Source organism: Salmo salar, chromosome ssa16 (assembly GCF_905237065.1).
Source record: "Salmo salar chromosome ssa16, Ssal_v3.1, whole genome shotgun sequence".
Taxonomy (NCBI): domain Eukaryota; kingdom Metazoa; phylum Chordata; class Actinopteri; order Salmoniformes; family Salmonidae; genus Salmo; species Salmo salar.
This window is the reverse complement of record NC_059457.1, coordinates 77,872,246-77,891,656: the sequence shown is the minus strand read 5'-3', so window position 1 is coordinate 77,891,656 and position 19,411 is coordinate 77,872,246. Positions and strand designations below refer to the sequence as shown.

The 19,411-nt window shown below is 42.7% G+C and overlaps 2 protein-coding genes across 2 annotated transcripts; both read right to left on the bottom strand.

Moving 5' to 3' along the window:
- Positions 1-304: 304 nt before the first annotated feature.
- Positions 305-793, bottom strand: LOC106574602 (protein jagunal homolog 1-B-like). The gene has a single exon (XM_014150581.1). The coding sequence runs from the start codon at positions 791-793 to the stop codon at positions 314-316; it is 480 nt and encodes a 159-aa protein (XP_014006056.1). The 3' UTR covers positions 305-313.
- A 9,408-nt stretch (positions 794-10,201) lies between these two features.
- Positions 10,202-18,482, bottom strand: LOC106574663 (adhesion G-protein coupled receptor G7-like). Its single transcript, XM_045697974.1, has 15 exons — positions 18,282-18,482; positions 18,085-18,186; positions 17,859-17,968; positions 17,073-17,216; positions 16,869-16,954; positions 16,625-16,758; positions 16,286-16,399; positions 15,595-15,764; positions 14,910-15,062; positions 14,644-14,756; positions 14,023-14,354; positions 11,888-11,969; positions 11,285-11,443; positions 10,854-11,013; positions 10,202-10,615 (listed from the first exon to the last, which is right to left on the bottom strand). The coding sequence occupies exons 3-15, from the start codon at positions 17,916-17,918 to the stop codon at positions 10,403-10,405; spliced, it is 1,920 nt and encodes a 639-aa protein (XP_045553930.1). The 5' UTR covers positions 17,919-17,968; positions 18,085-18,186; positions 18,282-18,482; the 3' UTR covers positions 10,202-10,402.
- Positions 18,483-19,411: the final 929 nt, after the last annotated feature.

Genomic DNA, 19,411 nt, shown 5'->3' with positions numbered 1-19,411 from the left:
TTGTTTGAGAAAATGAAATTATGAGATTTTTGCTGTTTTGTATTTCGCGCCATGCTATTTCACTGGCTGTTGAATAGTGTGTCCCGCAGGTGGGACGGTAGCGTCCCACGTAGCCCTGAGAAGTTAAGGAGAGTCTTATCTATAAAATGGTGTATAACACTTGTATGTGTGAGAAATTTGAATTATGAGATTTTGGTGGTTTTGAATTTGCCGCCCTGCTATTTCACTGGCTGTTGAATAGTGTGTCCCGCAGGTGGGACGGCCACATCCCACCTACCCAAGAGAGGTTAAATAATTTAGTCCTCCTCTGTCCTCATTTCTTCTTCTTGTCTTGTGTGGAGGTGAACCAGGCGTCCAGCAGCTTCTTGCTGTAGTAGATCTGCCAGCCATGCACCTGCACCGCGATCACCGTCACCAGGTACATGACAGACACGGCAGAGAAGCCGAAGATGAAGCGGTAGGCCTTCCCATGGCGGTACAGCTGCTGGGCCACCGGGAACTTCTCCATACCCCCGTAGATGAGGCCGGCACTGATCATGGAGATCACCAGGTAGCTGATGTTGTTTTTGGGCAGGGCCATGAAGCTGAAGAGGGAGGGGATGATACTGAGCAGGTAGGGGTACTCCCACTGGTAGGGAGCAGCCACCACACTGTGGGACACCAGGTCCAGCTGGTTCACCGTCACCTGGGCAGCTAAGAGGAGACAGATCATGTGTACATTAAAAAGGTCAGCCCTTCTCTCACTGTTTCCAGTCAGTGTACATCCTGAGAACCCTCTGCTAATGCCAAACATGAGGGACGATTCACACACAGCAGCTGACTCTAAACAACATGCAAAATAAAAGTATACAGTCTGTCTCTATGTGCATTCCAACCAGGTGCATGGCACTAATGTAGGCCCAAAGGCTGAACTCATTGTTTTTAATAATAAACACTTTTTATTGAACTGTCACTTTTTTCCCAATAATAGTCGGCAAAATGAATAGCAGTTCTCTAAGAATGTACCCCTAAATGAACCTTTTGAAACAAATGAACCTTGAATTCTTGAAATTAGACATACATAAGTGACAGTGAATATGCTCAAAGTGTTTTCATAAAGATCTCTATTTATCTGCACATTAATGAGGAAGACTGGTGAACAGTTTGGATGGACATTCCACTGCCATAAGAAATTACCCTTTAGAGGAAGAGTTTGGCGCCACCACATGGCAGTTGAAGGTAGATACAGAAAACTCTACGTCAAAATCAAATCATAATGTATTTGTCACATACTTTGTAAACAACAGTTGTAGACAAACACTGAAATGCTTACATATGGGTCCTTTTCCAACAATGCAGAGTTAAAGATCAAACATAGAATTAATGACAGAAGGAATAAATACACAGTGTCATTCATACTTCAATGCATTGAGACTTGCATCCCACTGTTGGCTGGCTTCTGAAGCTAAGCAGGGTTGGTCAATGGGTGGGGAGACCAGATGCTCCTGGAAGCTGTGTTGGAGGGCCAGTAGGAGGACCCTTCCTCTGGTCTAAATACCCCAGGGCAAAGATTGGGGATGTTTCCCTGTGTAGGGTGCTGTCTTTCAGATGGGATGTTAAACAGATGTCCTGACTCTCTGTGGTCACTAAAGGTCCCATGGCACTTATTGTAAGAAGAGGGAATGTTAACACTGGTGTCCTGGCTAAATTCCCCATCTACCATCATGGCCACCTAATCAGCCCCAGCTTCCAATTGGCTCATCCCCTATAACTATTCCCCAGGTTGTTGATGTAAATGAGAATGTTGTCTCAGTCAACTTCTCTGGTAAAATAAAGGTTCATGGTGTGAATGTGATACACTGTTGGGTACCTAAGGAGTAGGGTTGCAAAATTCTGGGAACTTAAAATAAATTCTGTGTTTTTACAGAAATCCTGGTTTGAGGATTCTGGATTTCCTGCTTATTCCTTCCTGATTCCTCCAACCAGGATTTTGGGAAAACAATGTAATTTATTGAAAGTTCCTGGAATTTTGCAACGCTACCAAGGAGATATACTAACTGTCATATATAGTGACAATATCAGTGCCTGTTGAGGTAGAGAAAAACCCAATCATATGTAAATAAGAATTAGTATAAACTGTGTCATGACGTTGGCCTTTACCCTTTGCACACAATCCACCCTGTGTGTAAAGGGTAGAAAAACTCTAAAATTCCAGGAAAGTCTCTGGCCACATGGCCCATAGAGAGACAAAGGAAATTCTTCCAACTCATAGAATTGAAGAATCCAGCTACGAACTGATCCGCTGGTACCATTTTGTGATACTCAGAAGAGACAATATAGCCATATTACCATAAAACTGTTTATATAATAGACTCAGTTTAAGACTTGCCTCATATGGGTGTATGGAATGTATTGATAAGGATAAAGCTTTTGTAAGACATTGAGATGCTATGTACTGATGTAATGTGATAGAATTGTATTTCTGTAACCAAATCTAACTCAGTCATAGGCACGGCCCAGGGACATATACAGGACCAGGCGTCATTTGACCAGCCTGTTCGATGGGCACTATAAAACACTCCCTGATTTACATTTCTCCAGACCAGGCCTACACTCCGTTGGCCAAATAGGTTCTACCATCTAATTCCTCTACTGAAAGTGAACCATACCACGTGGTTAACTTTTAGACTATCGATACTGACAGAATAAGAACAAGTCTTTGATATTAATTATTAGTCTGCAGCTAAGTAAATTATATCATTGAACGCGAAGACCAATGAAGCAACCATTCGATGACGACATTAATGAAGGTCGCTCTGAAAGATCCATTCTAACCGAGAGAGAGAGAGAGAGAACGCAGACAAAACTCCCCAACAGAACTACTCTCCAACAAGAATCAGAACGACACACTGAGCGTAAATATATTGATTGATTGCAATTGTTCCCGAATGAGTGAGCCTTCAATTGTCAATTGTTAATGAACTCTGTGTAAACTTCTCAGCTGACCATTTATGACCCATTGTTCAACAGGCCGACCAGTCTGTTTAGCCCACAAGGGCACATTCCGATACCAATCCTTTGTTGACGATAATTACTGTTTGTATGTTTTTCTGTTAATTACTTAGTGTAGTAAATAAATGATTTTAAGACAATTGATGTATGGATGATTTTAGTAAAGACTGGGTTCGTGCAGATACAACAATTTACGACGTTTTGGAATGAGACTGGACTAGAGGTAAATCCACCATTTAAACTTAGAAGATAATCGACCTATACTATAATAGAATATAATATTATAGTACAGGAAAGTTATATTAGGAAAATTATAGCTTTGTAATCTGAATATTCTCCTTGGTGCCCCGACCTCCTAGTTAATTACAATTAAACGATTAATCAGTTTAATCGCGTGATAATAATTACAGGGAGCTAATTGATAAACATATCTTCAGTTTAATGGTACCCCCAAAGACACGACAACTGTACATCAGACTTTGTTTGAGGAGCACAATGCAGATATACAAAAACAGACTATGGGAGGCACACAGTACCACATAGAGTCATGACTACATGGAACTCTATTCCACATCAGGTAACTGATTCAAGCAATAGAATAAGAAAAACAGATATAAATAAACCTTATGGAACAGCTGGGACTGTACAGACACACACACAGGTACAGACAAATAGACACACACACAAACTCTAGCTCATGCACTCTACACACACGTACATTGTAATATTGTTGTATGGTGGTATTATACATTTTGCATTGTAGATATGTAGTGGTGTAATAATGTTATATGATGTACTGTTTTATATTTAGTTTTGTGTAATGTAAGTGTCTTAATGTGTTAGGATCTCAGGAAGAGGCTAATGGGGATCCCTAATAAATACAAATATATTTATTTTTATCTTCTGGAGAAAAAAGACAACGTTGAAATGACTCAAACCAAATCTAAACTGTGTTGAAATGATAATGGACCTACATTCAGTCTCTTCACTCTGTCCAGCTTGATAAAAGTCAAACCAAAGCTAGACAGTCAGGGAGCATGGACAATTCCAAAAGCACTAGACAGAGGACTATTTTTAGCAAATGTTGACTGCGAGGAAGTATAATATGTAAAATACAAAGTGGGTCATCGCTGTCGGCTCACCTGACAGGTACTCTCCACCCTGAGTCTTCTGTGAGCCGGATGGTACCGCAATCGCTACTCCTTCTTCCTCCTTCAAGGAACTTAGAATCACCTTTATTCACCAAATACTTGAAATTTGACTGGGTGACATGGTGTTAATAAAACTAACAGAATATACAGACGGACAATAAACAAACATAATATATACGGACAATGTATATACAGCACTCAATAAGTATTGTAATGTAACTCATGATTTTAAATATAGTATATACAGTATCAGTGAAACGTTTGGACTGTCGTGTCTTTGGCAACATTAAACTGAAGACATGTTTATCAAATAATTCTCTGTAATTATTATTACGCGATTAAACTGATTAATCGTGTAACTGTAATTAACTAGGAGGTCGGGGCACCAAGGAAAATATTCAGATTACAAAGTTATAATTTTCCTAATATAACTTTCAGATATTATAATATCTGATCGATTAGTCTCCTGATTAATGACGTATTAGTTTACCTCACGTCAGTCTCATTCCAAACGTCGTAAATTGTTGGTTATCTGCACGAACCCAGTCTTCACTATGAGTCATCCATACATCAATTGTCTTAAAATCATTTATTTACTAATCTAAGTAATTCACAGAAATGCATAACAAACAGTAGGTATCGTTACAAAGAAATGATAGAGGAATGTGCCCTAGTGGGCTAAACCGGCATGGCGGCTGGTTAGACAAAAGGGGAGTGTGGGTCAGCTGAGAAGGCACTACAGAGTTGATAAATATTAACAATTGAAATGCTAATCCTTTGCACATGAACGTTCACTCATTCAGGAACAATTGCAATCAATATATATATATATACGCTCAGTGTGTCGTCGGGATCTTTGTTGAAAAGTTCTGTTCTGTTGGAGAGTTTTGTCCTCGCGTTCTCTCTCTCTCTCTCTCTCTCGGTTAGATGGATATTTCAAAGTGACATTCATTAATGTCGTTATAGGACGGAGGTTTCATCGGTCTTCGCGTTCAATGATACCGAATTCCTAGCTGCAGACTAGTAATTAATATCAAAGACTTGTTATTATTCTGTCGGTATCAATAGTTTAAGAGTTTAACCACGTGGTATGTTTAAAGTTCAGAACGAGGAATGTATGGTCAAACCTTGGCCCTCTCTTTTCGAGGTAAGCTGGTCTGGTGATAGAAACCCTGGGTGGGGGTTATATTCGGGATACAGAAAATGGCTGTCTCATGACGCCAGGTCCTGTCTGTGTCCCTGGGGGTGTGCCAAGGACATAGTTAAGACTCCAAAGGGAATTTTAGTTTCCTTCATTAAACAGTCCAAAATCACATTCACACAATTTCACAAACAGTTCCATCCTTATTCATTCATTTTATACAAACATTAGATATAAGTCTCACAACTGAGGCTATTATATAAACAGAGCCATGGTAATGTATTGTCTCTCATGAGTTTCACAAAATTGTATCAAACGGACCAGTTCGTAGCTGGATTCTTCACCGATCTTTTATACCTTCTCCAGAACATAAATGTCGTTCAGGTTCTCCAGTCCTGTGAGGTGGAAGAATTCCTTTGTCTCTCCATGAAAACACCCTGTCTTTATACTGTGGCCATGAGGCGGGACATTTTCTTTGGAATTTACGACCCCTTCTGACCACAGCAGCCTGGGTGTAGGAGACAGAGGGAGATGGTGCAGAAGTAGAGGGATGGTGCAGGGGGAGGGGGTCAACTGTGCTCGCTGTACCCAAAGAGGGCAAAGTCATGACAGGACACACCTACTCATTCATGGGTTTTTCTTCATTTTTAATATTTTTTACATTGTAGAATAATAGTGAAGATATCAAAACTATGAAATAACACATATTGAATCATTTAGTAACCAAAAATGTAAATTTATTTTAGATTTTAGATTCTTCAAAGTAGCCCCCCTTTGCCTTGATGACAGCTTTGCACAACCAGCTTCACCTGGAATGCTTTTCCAACAGTCTTGAAGGGGTTCCCTGTCACAAAGTGGCCCTTTGGGGTTGTATATCGTGGCTCCCCCCCTCTCTCTCCCACCACAAGTTTTATGACTTTACGACAGGTCATACATTTCTGGCAGAACCTCTCTCCCACTATGGAACAAATAGCTTCACTTTGTTTAACTCCTAATCCCTAAAATTGGACAATTAAACATTATTTAGATTTTTGAGAATGTGGGAATGGCCCGTGGGTATTTAAAGAACAATCCTGTCGAAGTTGTTTATTTTGTGACATCAGGAAGGACAGTAGCACAAAATAACGGTGGCTTTGGAAGTGTACATTTCTCAGTTATTAGTTTTCTACCTGAATGTTGTGTAAAATATATGATTGAATATGAAACTATTTGTGAGAAGATGTAATGTCATGTTCGCTTCCTAAACGAGATACTTGTTTAGTTATAACGTTTTAACTAGTCAGTCAGTGGCCACACCCCCGTGAGCCCAGACATTACGTAGGCATCATAGAACCGCCGCTTCTTCCACAGAGTATAAAACCAACTTCCTGAAAAATATACATTAAGTCAGAGAATGCCGGGACAGAGTCCCCATATTGGAATGGCTACAATTCTATAGGCCACGGATACCATACAGCTGTAGTTTTGGCTACACGGCTGGAAATTGTTAAACTCTGAGACTATCAATCATCACAACAGAATAAGAGCAAATCTTAGAAGTAAAATTACTAGTCTGCAGCTAGAAATTCCATAAGTCTAGTACGAGAATACCGACAACAACCGAAACATCTATTCTAAGAACAAGCCTGACGTATCCATTCCAACAGACACTATCCAGAGCCACGGAGAAAGCTACAACCACAAAGGACATTGTGACTTCTGGGGAAGTTAACCAGAGACTCTCTGATGAACTGACTCACCAGCAGACGGACAGGCGATTCCAACAGAGAAGACAACAACGACATATGGGCATTAATATACACATTGCAATTATTCTTGAATGAGCGGCCGTTCATGTGCAAAGGATTAGCATTTCAATGAATATAATTATCAACTGTGTGTAGTGAATCCATTTTGTCTTTCCCGCTCTTTCTCAGTCCCCACCCCTTTTCTTTGTCTACCAAGCTGTCATATCGGCTTTGTCCACTAGGGGCATTTTCTTTGTATCATGTGGTAACTACTGTTTGTTTGTTATGTAATTCTGTGTGATTATTTAGTTAGTTAGTAAATAAATAATTAAGCCAATTTGTATATCCTCTTGACGGTCGCCTAGGATAGGGGGCGCTACAGCGATTTTTGAAAACAATTTGTGCCCATTTTAAACGGCCTCCTACTCAAACTCAGAAGCTAGGATATGCATATAATTAATACTTGTGGATAGAAAACACCCTAAAGGTTCTAAAACTGTTTGAATGGTGTCTGTGAGTATAACAGAACTCATATGGCAGTCAAAACCCCGAGACCGATTGTAACAGGATGTGGAATTCTGAATTGCGGACTCAACTTCACCACTTTGCCTGTAATTCACATAGTGAGCAATGGTTCATTGAGCACTTCCTATTGCTTCCACTAGATGTCCCCAGTCTTTACAAAGTGATTTGAGTCTCCTACTGTGAAAACTGAATGAATGAGACGCTGTTGAAATTGGTCACAATGGCCATAATGGCCATCACCATTATGACGCCGGCGCCCCTGGCTACCCTCCCCTTTCGAAACGTTTTGAAAGACAATGCATTCATCCCCCTTGAATCTTATTGGAGCTCTGGTTGAAAAAGGCCCTAAAGATTTATGTTATACAACGTTTGACATGTTATACAACGTTTGACATGTTTGAACGAACCTAAATGAAAAAAAAATGCATTTTTGGAGCAGCCTTCAGACGCGCTAACAAGAACAAGCTATTGGAACATAAAGGAGTCATTTTTTCGAACGAAAATACATTTGTTGTGGATAAATTAAATTTCATATGCTAATGGCGATAGGATTTTTTCGCTGGATGTCCGTCCCGCTTACGGGACGAGCCCGTCAAGAGGATATCGTTGATTCATGATTTAGGCTAGGGTTCGTGCAGATATCCAAGGGTTTGCGACGTTCAGTAATGAGAACTGATGAGGAAATAATAATTAGTTAATAGAAGACTGGAATTGATCAGATATTAAAATATCTGAAGAGTTATATTTGGAAAATTATGACTGTAAATCTCAACATTTTCCGTGGTGCCCCGACTTCCTGTTAATTAATGTTTACTTGATTAGTTTAATCACGTAATAATTAAACCTAGAGAACTGATTTGATATAAATAATGATAGTCCAGACACGACATCCCACATATGCTGAGCACTTGTCGGTTGCTTTTCTTTCACTCTGCAGTCCAACTCATCCCAAATCATCTCAATTGGGTTGAGGTCGGGTGATTGTGGAGGCCAGACCATCTAATGCAGCACTCCATCACTCTCCTTGGTCAAATAGCCCTTACAAAGGCTGGAGGCGTGTTGCGTCATTGTCCTGTTGAAAAACAAATGATAGTCCCACTAAGCCCAAACCAGATGGGATGGCGTATCGCTGCAGAATGCTGTGGTAGCCATGCTGGATAAATGTCCCTTGAATTCTAAGTAAATCACAGACAGTGTCACCAGCAAAGTACCCAAACACCATCACACGTCCTCCTCCATTCTTCAAGGTGGGAACCACACATGCCGAGATCATCCATTCACCTTCTCTGCGTCTCACAAAGACACGGCGGTTGGAACCAAAAATCTCAAATCTGGACTCATCAGACCAATGTACAGATTCCCACCGGTCTAATGTCCATTGCTCGTGTTTCTTGGCCCAAGCAAGTCTCTTCTTCTTATTGGTGTCCTTTAGTAGTGGTTTCTTTGCAGCAATTCGACGATGAAGGCCTGATTCATGCAGTCTCCTCTGAACAGTTGATGTTGAGATATGTCTGTTACTTGAACTCTGTGAATCATTTATTTGGGCTACAATTTCTGAGGCTGGTAACTCTAATGAACTTACCCTCTGCAGCAGAGGTAACTCTGGGTCTTCCTTTCCTGTGGCGGTCCTCATGAGAGTCAGTTTCATCATAGCGCTTGATGGTTTTTGCGACTGCACTTGAAGTAACTTTCCAGATTAACTGACCTTCATGTCTTAAAGAAATGATGGACTGTCAATTCTCTTAGGTTATTTGAGCTGTTCTTGCCATAATATGAACTTGGTCTTTTACCATGTAGGGCTATATTCTGTATACCACCCCTACCTTGTCAGAATACAACTGATTGGCGCAAATACATTAAGAAGGAAAGAAATTCCACAAATTAACTTTTAATAAGGCACACTTGTTAATTGAAATGCATTCCAAGTGACAACCTCATTAAGCTGGTTGAGAGAATGCCAAGAGTATGCAAAGCTGTCATCAAGGGTTACTTTAATAAAGAATCTCAAATATAAAATATATTTTGTTTAGCACGTTTTTGGTTACTACATGTTCACTTTGCTGCGCTCTCTCCTGACCTGAGGAAGTGGATGAAACAGGAGCCCTGGGTGAGATGTTTCAGCTTTCTCCTTGCTTGCTTCAGTCCCGTGGCTAGCTGAGTCAGTATTTGGTCATGCCGCCACCTGAATTGTCCATCGGTCAGACCTGCGTGGCAGGAGGAGAGCACGTGCTCCAAGTTGGCTGGTCATCCATCCACATAGTGTGCAGCTGTCTGGTCTGTCTGCCAACCCCCACGTGTGAAGGTTTGTTGGTGTGGAAAAAACATTGTACACAGAGCAATGTGGAAACTTTATTCACTGCCCTTCCGTGTTCCAGGTAAGTGCCCTCTCTCTCATGTTCCCCCAGCATGTCCAGCTGACGTGTTCTTTCATGGCTACGAATCTGACATGCCTGCTTTCTTCCTCAGTCTTTCATACCTCCCTCTGACATGCCTGCTTTCTTCCTCAGTCTTATGTGCATCCCTCTGGACCTCGGTAATGACCAAATGTGACCGGAGGGGAACATTTGTTTTACACCCCTGGGCTACACTGTCTAAATCTATTTTCGGAGATATTGTGTAAAATTGTGTTTTTCTCACTGTGAATAACTACAAAAATCCACTTAAAAGAGAATAATCGTAGATTTATTTAAAACAGTAACATTTTATAAAGAACAAATGTCATTGGACAACACAACTTCTGAGGGAATTCACAGTAAATATACGTTGACACAAAATGTTGTGTGTATTATATATTATATATTATATATTATAGGATAATAGTGGAGGTATATGAGATATTTTTCAACACAGGTTGAACTTGCAGTCCATCAGTTAGATGTCTGTGAGGACCAAGGTGGAAATGACAGATCAGTGTCCAGCTGTGTGTATGATTCTACTTGATCACTGTGCTTTCCTCGCCATAGACTGAACTTCTTGGTGTGAAGAGGGATCCCAGCGCTAGAGACAGATTTCAAAACACTTAACATATTTTTCTTGAAAATTGCTGTTCTTGCTGTGAACAGAATGAAAATCTGGAAGCCCTGTGGAGCGAAAACAAAAACGTTATCAAGTATTTTCAGGAACACACAAGGACAAACAAAAGGTATCGTTTCCATAAAGACCAGCTCAATTTATTTATGTTTAGTAGGTGTCTAATTTTCAATCATGTCTGGATTCTGTGGTACAATAGTACACTAGTATTTATAGTTTACATTTTAGTCATTTAGCAGACGCTCTTATCCAGAGTGACTTCCAGCAGTGAGTGCATACATTTACTACCTGAGTGGTGGTGAGTACACAGAAGGAGATGTTGAGTATGGTGTACATGGTCTCGTTCTGTGTAATGAGCAACAGATAGCCCAGGATCCAGGAGAGACCGAGCACCACAGCCAGAGAGAAGCTACTGAGGAACTTCTTCTTCATCGATGTGTGTCTTGTACTGGGAAACATAACCAACATGCTTAGATTGCTGTAATAGACTGCTGTAATGCTGTGGTAGAAGAACAGTATGCTTCCATTGACTGAGTGGGTTAGTGCATGGTGCTCATTAAATTGTGATTTGGTTACTAATGACTAATAACAAATATATTATTTATAATAGGCTTTTCATTGAAAGACAGTTAAAAATTAACAAGCTCGTCAGTAGGCATTTAAATCAAGACTGATTTTTATGACTCCAACTTTCTACTCTGTGTCCCCATTAATGTTACCTGGTTAAATGTGGGTTGGTCTTGCATGTTGTAACTGCAAAATATACCAACACCACTGTGTTGAAGATAAGCATGAACGCCACAGGGATCAGAAACCCCCAAAACATTGGCAGCTTGAAGTCAAAGTTTCCCTTTGGATCGAGGGCAGCAAGCCAGCAACTGAGAGGTCAAATGAATGAGTTAGAGAGTGGGACAATGTGACAGACAAAACAGAACGCCTGTTATTTGAAGAACGTGGTATTAACCAAACATGCTGGGTAGCATAAGTCAACAAGAAACCTTGGAAAAAATTGATCATTCTTAATATACTGTATTTATATTTTTTACTTTTAATTTTGCCAATTATTCGCATGCATAATAAACATGTATACAAAAACTGACAGTGATAACCTTTTACAGCATGAGTTATACCATTTTATAAATCAATTGCCCCACTTTAATTTAAAATGAACCTATTATGTAATAACCACAGAGGAATAAAATTGCAGTACAGCACAGCACTCAGGTGTAGTTGTGGTAGTATAGTACAGTACAGAGAAGTAATACAGTATAGTATAGTACAATACAGTACTGAGTAGTAGTACAATAGTAGTATTGACTCACAATTCCTCCTGCCTGTAACCCAGTGGATCATCCACTCTGTAACTAATTCCTAAGGTGAGAGCCACCACAACCGCAGGCAGTCCTAAAGGACAGAGAATTATGTTGTTATTTCCTGGTAGACTTGCTGTCACGCTTGTGTGTAGAAACAGACCAAGGCGCAGCGTGAGTATCGTTCCACATCTTTATTATATTGTGAAACTTAGCCAAACAAACAATAAACTATAAACAAAACACAAACCGTGACGACAGAGGTGCAACATGCACTAACTCAAAATATTCTCCCACAAACACAGGTGGGAAAAACAATGACTTAAATATGATCCCCAATTAGAGACAACGATGACCAGCTGCCTCTAATTGGGAATCATACAAAAACCCCAACATAGAAAAAATAAACTAGAACACAACATAGAAAAAATAAACTAGATAAACCCCCCCCAGTCACGCCCTGACCTACTCTACCATAGAAAATAAGAGCAATCTATGGTCAAGATGTGACAGAACCCCCCCCAAAGGTGCGGACTCCGGCCGCAAAACCTGAAACCAAAAGGGAGGGTTAGGGGGGGTGTCTAGTGTTGGTGGCGGCTCTGGTGCAGGACGAAGAACCCTCTCATCCTGGGGATCCGCCAGCATCGATGGAGGCTCCGGGCCGGGGACTGTCGCCGGAGGCTCCAGTCCGGGGACCGTGGCCGGAAGCTCTGGACTGGGAACCGTGGCCGGAAGCTCTGGACTGGGAACTGTCGCCGGAAGCTCTGGACTGGGAATGCGCACTGGAGGCCTGATGCGTGGGGCCGGCACAGGTGGCGCCAGACTGGTAACACGCACCTCAGGGCGAGTGCGGAGAGCAGGCACAGGACGTACCTGACTGAGGACACGCACTCCAGGGAGAGTGCGAGGAGGAGGCACAGGACGTACTGGGCTGTGGAGGCGCACTGGAGACCTGGTGCCTAGAACCGGTGCAGGATATACTGGACCGTGGAGGCGCACTGGAGGTTTGGAGCATAGAGATGCCACAACCCGTCCTGGCTGAATGCTCACTTTAGCCCGGCAAGTGCGCGGCGCTGGCACAGGACACACTGGGCTGTGAAGGCGCACTGGCGACACAGTGCGTAGAGCCGACGCAGGATATGTTGGACCGAGGAGACGCACCGGAGACCAGGGTCGCTGAGCCGGCACAACCCGTCCTGGCTGAATGCTCACTTTAGCCCGGCAAATGCGGGGAGCCGGCAACGAGCGCACCGGGCTGTGAATGCGCACTGGAGATACGGTGCGCATCACTGCATAACACAGTGCCAGACTGGTCACACGCTCCCCACGGTAAGCACAGGGAGTTGGCTCAGGTCTAAAACCTGACTCCGCCAATCTCCCCGTGTGCCGAGATGCCTCTCGGGCTTCCGTCGTTGCCGTGCTAATTCCTCGTATCGTCGCCGTTCCTCTTTTGCTGCCTCTATCTCCTCCCTTGGACGGCGATACTCCCCAATCTGCTTGCCGTCCAGGATCTCCTCCCATGTCCACTCCTCCTGGCCACGCTGCTTGGTCCTCTGGTGGTGGGAGATACTGTCACGCTTGTGTGTAGAAACGGACCAAGGCGCAGCGTGAGTATCGTTCCACATCTTTATTATATTGTGAAACTTAGTCAAACAAACAATAAACTATAAACAAAACACAAACCGTGACGACAGAGGTGCAACATGCACTAACTCAAAATATTCTCCCACAAACACAGGTGGGAAAAACAATGACTTAAATATGATCCCCATTTAGAGACAACGATGACCAGCTGCCTCTAATTGGGAATCATACAAAACCCCCCAAAAATAAACTAGAACACAACATAGAAAAAATAAACTAGATAAACCCCCAGTCACGCCCTGACCTACTCTACCATAGAAAATAAGAGCACTCTATGGTCAGGACGTGACACGTGCATGCAGCCATATACAGAGTAAATACACTACACATACATCCTCTAAAGACATAACATCACTATACAAATTGCTTTTATGTTCTATTTCAGGCTTATTAGAGCCTGAAAATATCCCCTAGCATTAGTTTTGGTTCAAGGAGCCCAGGGCTAATGCCAGCCATAGCTTCTGAAACTATTAAATACTTTATGTTTCTCCATGCTGTCCTACCCCATCCGATGGCCACGGTATAGGCTGTGAAGTCTGACGGGCTGGTGGCCAGGCTGTTTCTGATCACCAGGAAGACATGTGTGGCGTACAGCGTGTTCCAGGTGAACGTCCCCAACAGGAAGTACTGCAGCAGGACCGCCACTACAGTACAGGGCCCTCTGTCCCGCTCTGTGTGTGTGTCGGACGGGGGGAGAATGTTGTCCTTCTGTATTTCAGGTCTGTCCAGCTGTTTATGAGGGTTGTCCACTCCCAACATGAAGAGGAGGGTGAAGATCAGGAGACACACGCAGACACTCACTAAGAGGACTGTTGGGTTGGTTTTGCGTGATTTCCTAGGGACAGGTGATAGACAACACTACGTTAGGGAAGTTATTGGTTCTTTAATAGTGGGTTTCATAATGGTTTCACCTATCAAGTCCTGTTGGATCAGACAAAGGGCTTCAGAGATCCACCCAATATTTTTAACTGGTTCTGGAGCCCTGTAGGATCTTAACAGTACACGATCTGGAATGTTATTGTATATTTAGAATTGGTTCTGGAACCCTGTAGGATCTTACTGGGTAACGATCTGGAATGTTATTGTATATTTTGAATTGGTTCTGGAACCCTGTAGGATCTTACCTGGTCACGATCTGGAATGTTATTGTTAAACTCAACCCTATGATGGACATGGAGCATCCCAATATGGTGATCCAGTTTAGCGCTTCAGCGTATTTAAAATCCTTCCTGTACGACTGTAGAAAGAACATAAAAAAATACATTCAACGCTAAGTTTTTGTCACAGTCATATAGAAAGTCATTGCCCTCATCTGTCTGGATCCTGCTGATGTAAACCATATGTCAGAGTGTGGTCAGTAAAAGGGAGATGAAGGCAGCTAGCTACTCACCATCAGCACAGCGAAGTTAGTGGTGTGATTACAGAAACATCGCAGGCCGTCTTCTGAGTGGTTGACTTTGGAGCAGCCATAGGTGCTCCAGTCTTTCAACGTGTAGTTCCATGACACGCAGGCAAAGTCATAGAGGGAGGCGTTGGGAACAGCCTGAGAAGTGAGAACAGAAACAAACTCACTGTAAATCCTTCAGCAAACACGTGCATTCACAGTATTCCTCATTTAAAAAATAATCATAAAGTAAATTGTGAAGTATAACAGGTCATTAAGCACATGTGGGAAAAAAAATTATAATATTTTGTAGATCATATTATATACAATACAACATGTGCTTCCTTGTTCACTGGCCAAAATATGCTTCCTTGTTCCTTATGGCTGATAAGCGTCAATGGATAACTTAGATCAAGGGTAGGCAACCCTGGTCCTGGAGGGCCACAGGCACATCATGTTTTTGATTTAAACGACCTGGAAGACCAGGTGGGCTGACTTTAGGCAATGACTGAACTGATCAAATAGCTTAGTTGGTCAGGTGTATTGCCTAGTTGGAACAAAATCCTGCAATACCTGGGGCACTCCAGGAACTGTGCTGCCTACCCCTGACTTAGATAATGGATAACTTCCCATTACGTTTCCAAGAGAATTTGTACCACTATGTGTTTACTGATTCCAAGATAAATCTTACTGTGGGCTTGAAGAGCATCTCAACATGTAACCCAGACACTTGTCCCAGGTTAGCAGAGATGACCCTTCTGCTGGTCCCTGAAGAAGCTCTGAAAGCCCTGGACCTGAAGAACCGGTCGTTTTGGTAGAGCACAAAACCAATGGAGTGGTTTGTGTTGTTACTATGCGAAACTGAGTGGAGAGAGAGAGAGAGAGAGAGAGAGAGAGAGAGAGAGAGAGAGAGAGAGAGAGAGAGAGAGAGAGAGAGAGACATCGTTATAAAACTGTACATAGCCATAATATGACATTTGAAATGGCTCTATTCCTTTGAATCTTTTGTGAGTGTAATGTTTACAGCTCATTTTTAAAAGTTGATTTCACCTTTGTATATTATCTATTTCACTTGCTTTGGCAATGTAAATATATGTTTCCCATGCCAATAAAACCCTTTGAATTTAATTGAGCGTGCGCGAGAGAGAGAGAGAGAGAGAGAATGTTTTTCATATCAGGACTTTATATCCATGAGTAGCTTGACCTTGCCTTGTAGGCTTATCGTGAAAGCCAAATTACTTCTCATTAGTTTACTTATCCATATCTCATGTGACTCTGCTTACCTGATTTTGGCAACCACAAAGAGCAGTTAAGCGCTCTCTGTGAAAGCGGTATAAGGAAGTTTGAGTTCATACACTGTTTGTATACCAACATTGACTCACCTGGTGGGAATTTGATAACAATCTGGATATCGGTAGAACCTCCGTTGTCAGCTATCAGTTCAGAGGTGTTGGTGTTGAGATGAATTCTGTTGGCCACAAAATTACCAGAAATTCCTGGAGAAGGAGAATAAATTGATTTAGCAATTTAAAGCAGAACAATATAGTGTTACTTCTGTACTTGTCTGTAGAACAACAAACCAAATCCATACCAAACCTTATTGACCAACAGAGGAGAGACGTTTCAATTGTTGTTTTGTTTGAACCAGTCTGGTATTTTAACACAGATATAAACTATCACTTTAAATTACAGTGTGCAGGTTCACTAGCAGTCCCACCCACCAGTTAGAGCAGTAAACTGGATCCCTACTGAGTCACTTGGTACTTGGACAGACTGGACTGCCAGTTTGGGCTGAACAATCAAGGACACATTATTGTGCTGGTCCATGGAAAACTTCTCCAGGGTCTCTGTGAGGCTGGGAGAGAAACACAGAAAAACATTAGTTTACATGCACCATACAGACACGCACAGAGGCACACGTACACACATATACTCAAACATATATAGAAACACAAATACACACACCTCTGGACAGCGTCTCTCTCCTGTGTACTCTCCTCACTGGCATTCAGCAGCTGACTGATGGTAGTTACAGCTGCCACTGCGATGTCCTGCAACATAATCAAAACCAGGGATGACCCTCAAGTGTTCAAATCACTGCAGTAACAACCTCACGTTTCTCTCCAGAACATGTCATAGTTCACGACTTGATTTCAAAACATCTAATACCTCTGTGATATTTGCAGACTGAAGCAGTGTGTTAGCTATCTGAGCTGCTGTGGTGATGTTGTCAGCTGACAGCTGCTCTGGTTGGGAGGTCAGGATCTGAGTACTGACGGCTAACTTTAGTAAATCACCTGGACTGCTGGAGATCTGAACAGGGAGAGAGAACGATTTATATTTTAGTATTGTTTTTCAACAGAACATTTTATAAGTGACAGCAACATGTTGAACTGTGAGTACATTTGGATATTATAATTGCCAGTACTAACTATGTGGCTCAGTCGGTAGAGAATGGTACTTGCAATGCCAGGGTTGTGGGTTCAATTCCAAACAAGGAACAGTACAAAAAAGTACAAAAATATATGCAAATGTAATGTAAAACACAAGAAATAAAACAATTATGTTCATCATCAACTGTTAAGCAGAATAAAGGAACAGAATGCATGAGCTGAAGGTAAGAGCCAGTTGTTCAAACTGTAAAATGGACTCCTCATGATAATAACTGTAAATCAAATTTGATTTGTCACAGGTGCCAAATACAACAGATGTAGACTTTACTGTGAAATGCTCACTTACGAGCTCCTTCACAACAATGCAGAGGTAAAAAGTATGAAAATTAGCACCTGAGGAAATAGTAAAACAATAAAATAACAATAACGAAACTATATACAAGGAGTACCGGTATCGAGTCAATGCAATGAGTTGGTTGAGGTAATTGACCCTTAGAAAGAAGAATGCAAAACCGAGACCGGTCATAAATCAGGATATATGTCAATATGCCTATTGACTTACATTTCCTTGAATGTCCCTGAGGAGCAATTCACACTGCAGCTTGTGAGGAGAACCAAACATTGGAGATCCAGTGTCATTCAAACATCTTGCTGATGCTCTTGGTAAACCGGCTGGAGGAACCAAGATAAAAAGATAGTCAAGATTTTGTGTTACCTAATACAACATTAATTAGGACTGTAACAGATTAATAAAATGGTTGCATTTTAGGTGAATAAAAGTAACATACCACTGGTTGTCTTATTACATAACTCATTTGAATAAGCAGACCAGCCAACCGTTGTTCTTCGGAAGGAGAATCCATCCTTGCTGGTGGAATTGCAGAAATTCCCTATTGAATTAAAATACATTTCAACATGCAAACATGAAATATACATTCTGAATGTGAGATCCAGGGTTAGATATTGTGTACTTGTGTTTACGTACCATCTGAACAGGTCTCTCCTGTCCACTCATCAGGACTGATACAAACTCGACTCTGCAGCTTACCACTGTTGATACAGACCAGAGGAGGGGTTGTGGTCGAGGTGGTGGTGGGAGAGGTGGTGGGAGAGATGGTGGTGGGAGAGGTGGTGGTGGGGATTGTAGGAGAGGTGGTGGTGGGGATTGTGGGAGAGGTGGTGGTGGGAGAGGTGGTGGGAGAGGTGGTGGTGGGGATTATGGGAGAGGTGGTGGTGGGCGAGCTGGTGGTGGGAGAGGTGGTGGTGGGGGTGGTGGTAGAGGTGGTAGTGAGAGAGGTGGTGGTGGGAGAGGGGATGGTGGGGGTGGTGGTAGAGGTGGTGGGAGTGCTGGTGGTGGGAGAGGTGGTGGTGGGAGAGTTGGTGGTGGTGGTAGAGGTTGTGGGAGAGGTGGTGGTGGGAGAGCTGGTGAGAGAGGTGGTGGTGGGAGAGGGGATGGTGGGGGTGGTGGTAGAGGTGGTGGGAGTGCTGGTGGTGGGAGAGGTGGTGGTGGGAGAGTTGGTGGTGGTGGTAGAGGTTGTGGGAGAGGTGGTGGTGGGAGAGGTGGTGGTGGGAGAGGGGATGGTGGGACAGTCGGTAGTTGGACAGTCGGTAGTTTTAGTGACTGTAGCTGGAGTGGTAGAAGTGGTAGAAGTGGTGGGAGTGGTAGAAGTGGTGGGAGTGCTGGTGGTGGGAGAGGTGGTGGTGGGGGTGGGGGTGGTGGTAGAGGTTGTGGGAGAGGTGGTGGTGGGAGAGGGGATGGGGAGAGTGGCAGTGGTTCCACACACTATTGTGTATGGAAGTGAAGAATGTTTAGTAGTTGAAATGTCAGTTGTTGGCATGTCAGTTGTTGGCATGTCAGTTGTTGGCGTCTCGGTTGTTGGCATGTCGGTTGTTGGCATGTCTGTTGTTGGCATGTCGGTTGTTGGCGTGTCAGATGTTGGCATGTCGGTTGTTGGCGTGTCAGATGTTGGCATGTCGGTTGTTGGCGTGTCAGATGTTGGCGTGTCAGATGTTGGCATGTCGGTTGTTGGCGTGTCAGATGTTGGCGTGCCGGTTGATAGCGTGCCGGTATTTGGAGTGTCGGTAGTTGTAAAGTAGGTAGTTGGACAGTCAGTA

Coding starts and splice junctions, on each gene's coding strand:
- LOC106574663 (XM_045697974.1), bottom strand. CDS start 17,918: ATGTTTGGTTCTCCTCACAAGCTGCAGTGTGAATTGCTCCTCAGGGAC. Junction 17,217..17,858: donor TCAGGGACATTCAAGGAAAT/GTAAGTCAATAG, acceptor CTCCCTGTTCAG/ATCTCCAGCAGTCCAGGTGA. Junction 14,355..14,643: donor ACATTCCAGATCGTGACCAG/GTAAGATCCTAC, acceptor ACCTGTCCCTAG/GAAATCACGCAAAACCAACC.
- LOC106574602 (XM_014150581.1), bottom strand. CDS start 793: ATGTTTGGCATTAGCAGAGGGTTCTCAGGATGTACACTGACTGGAAAC.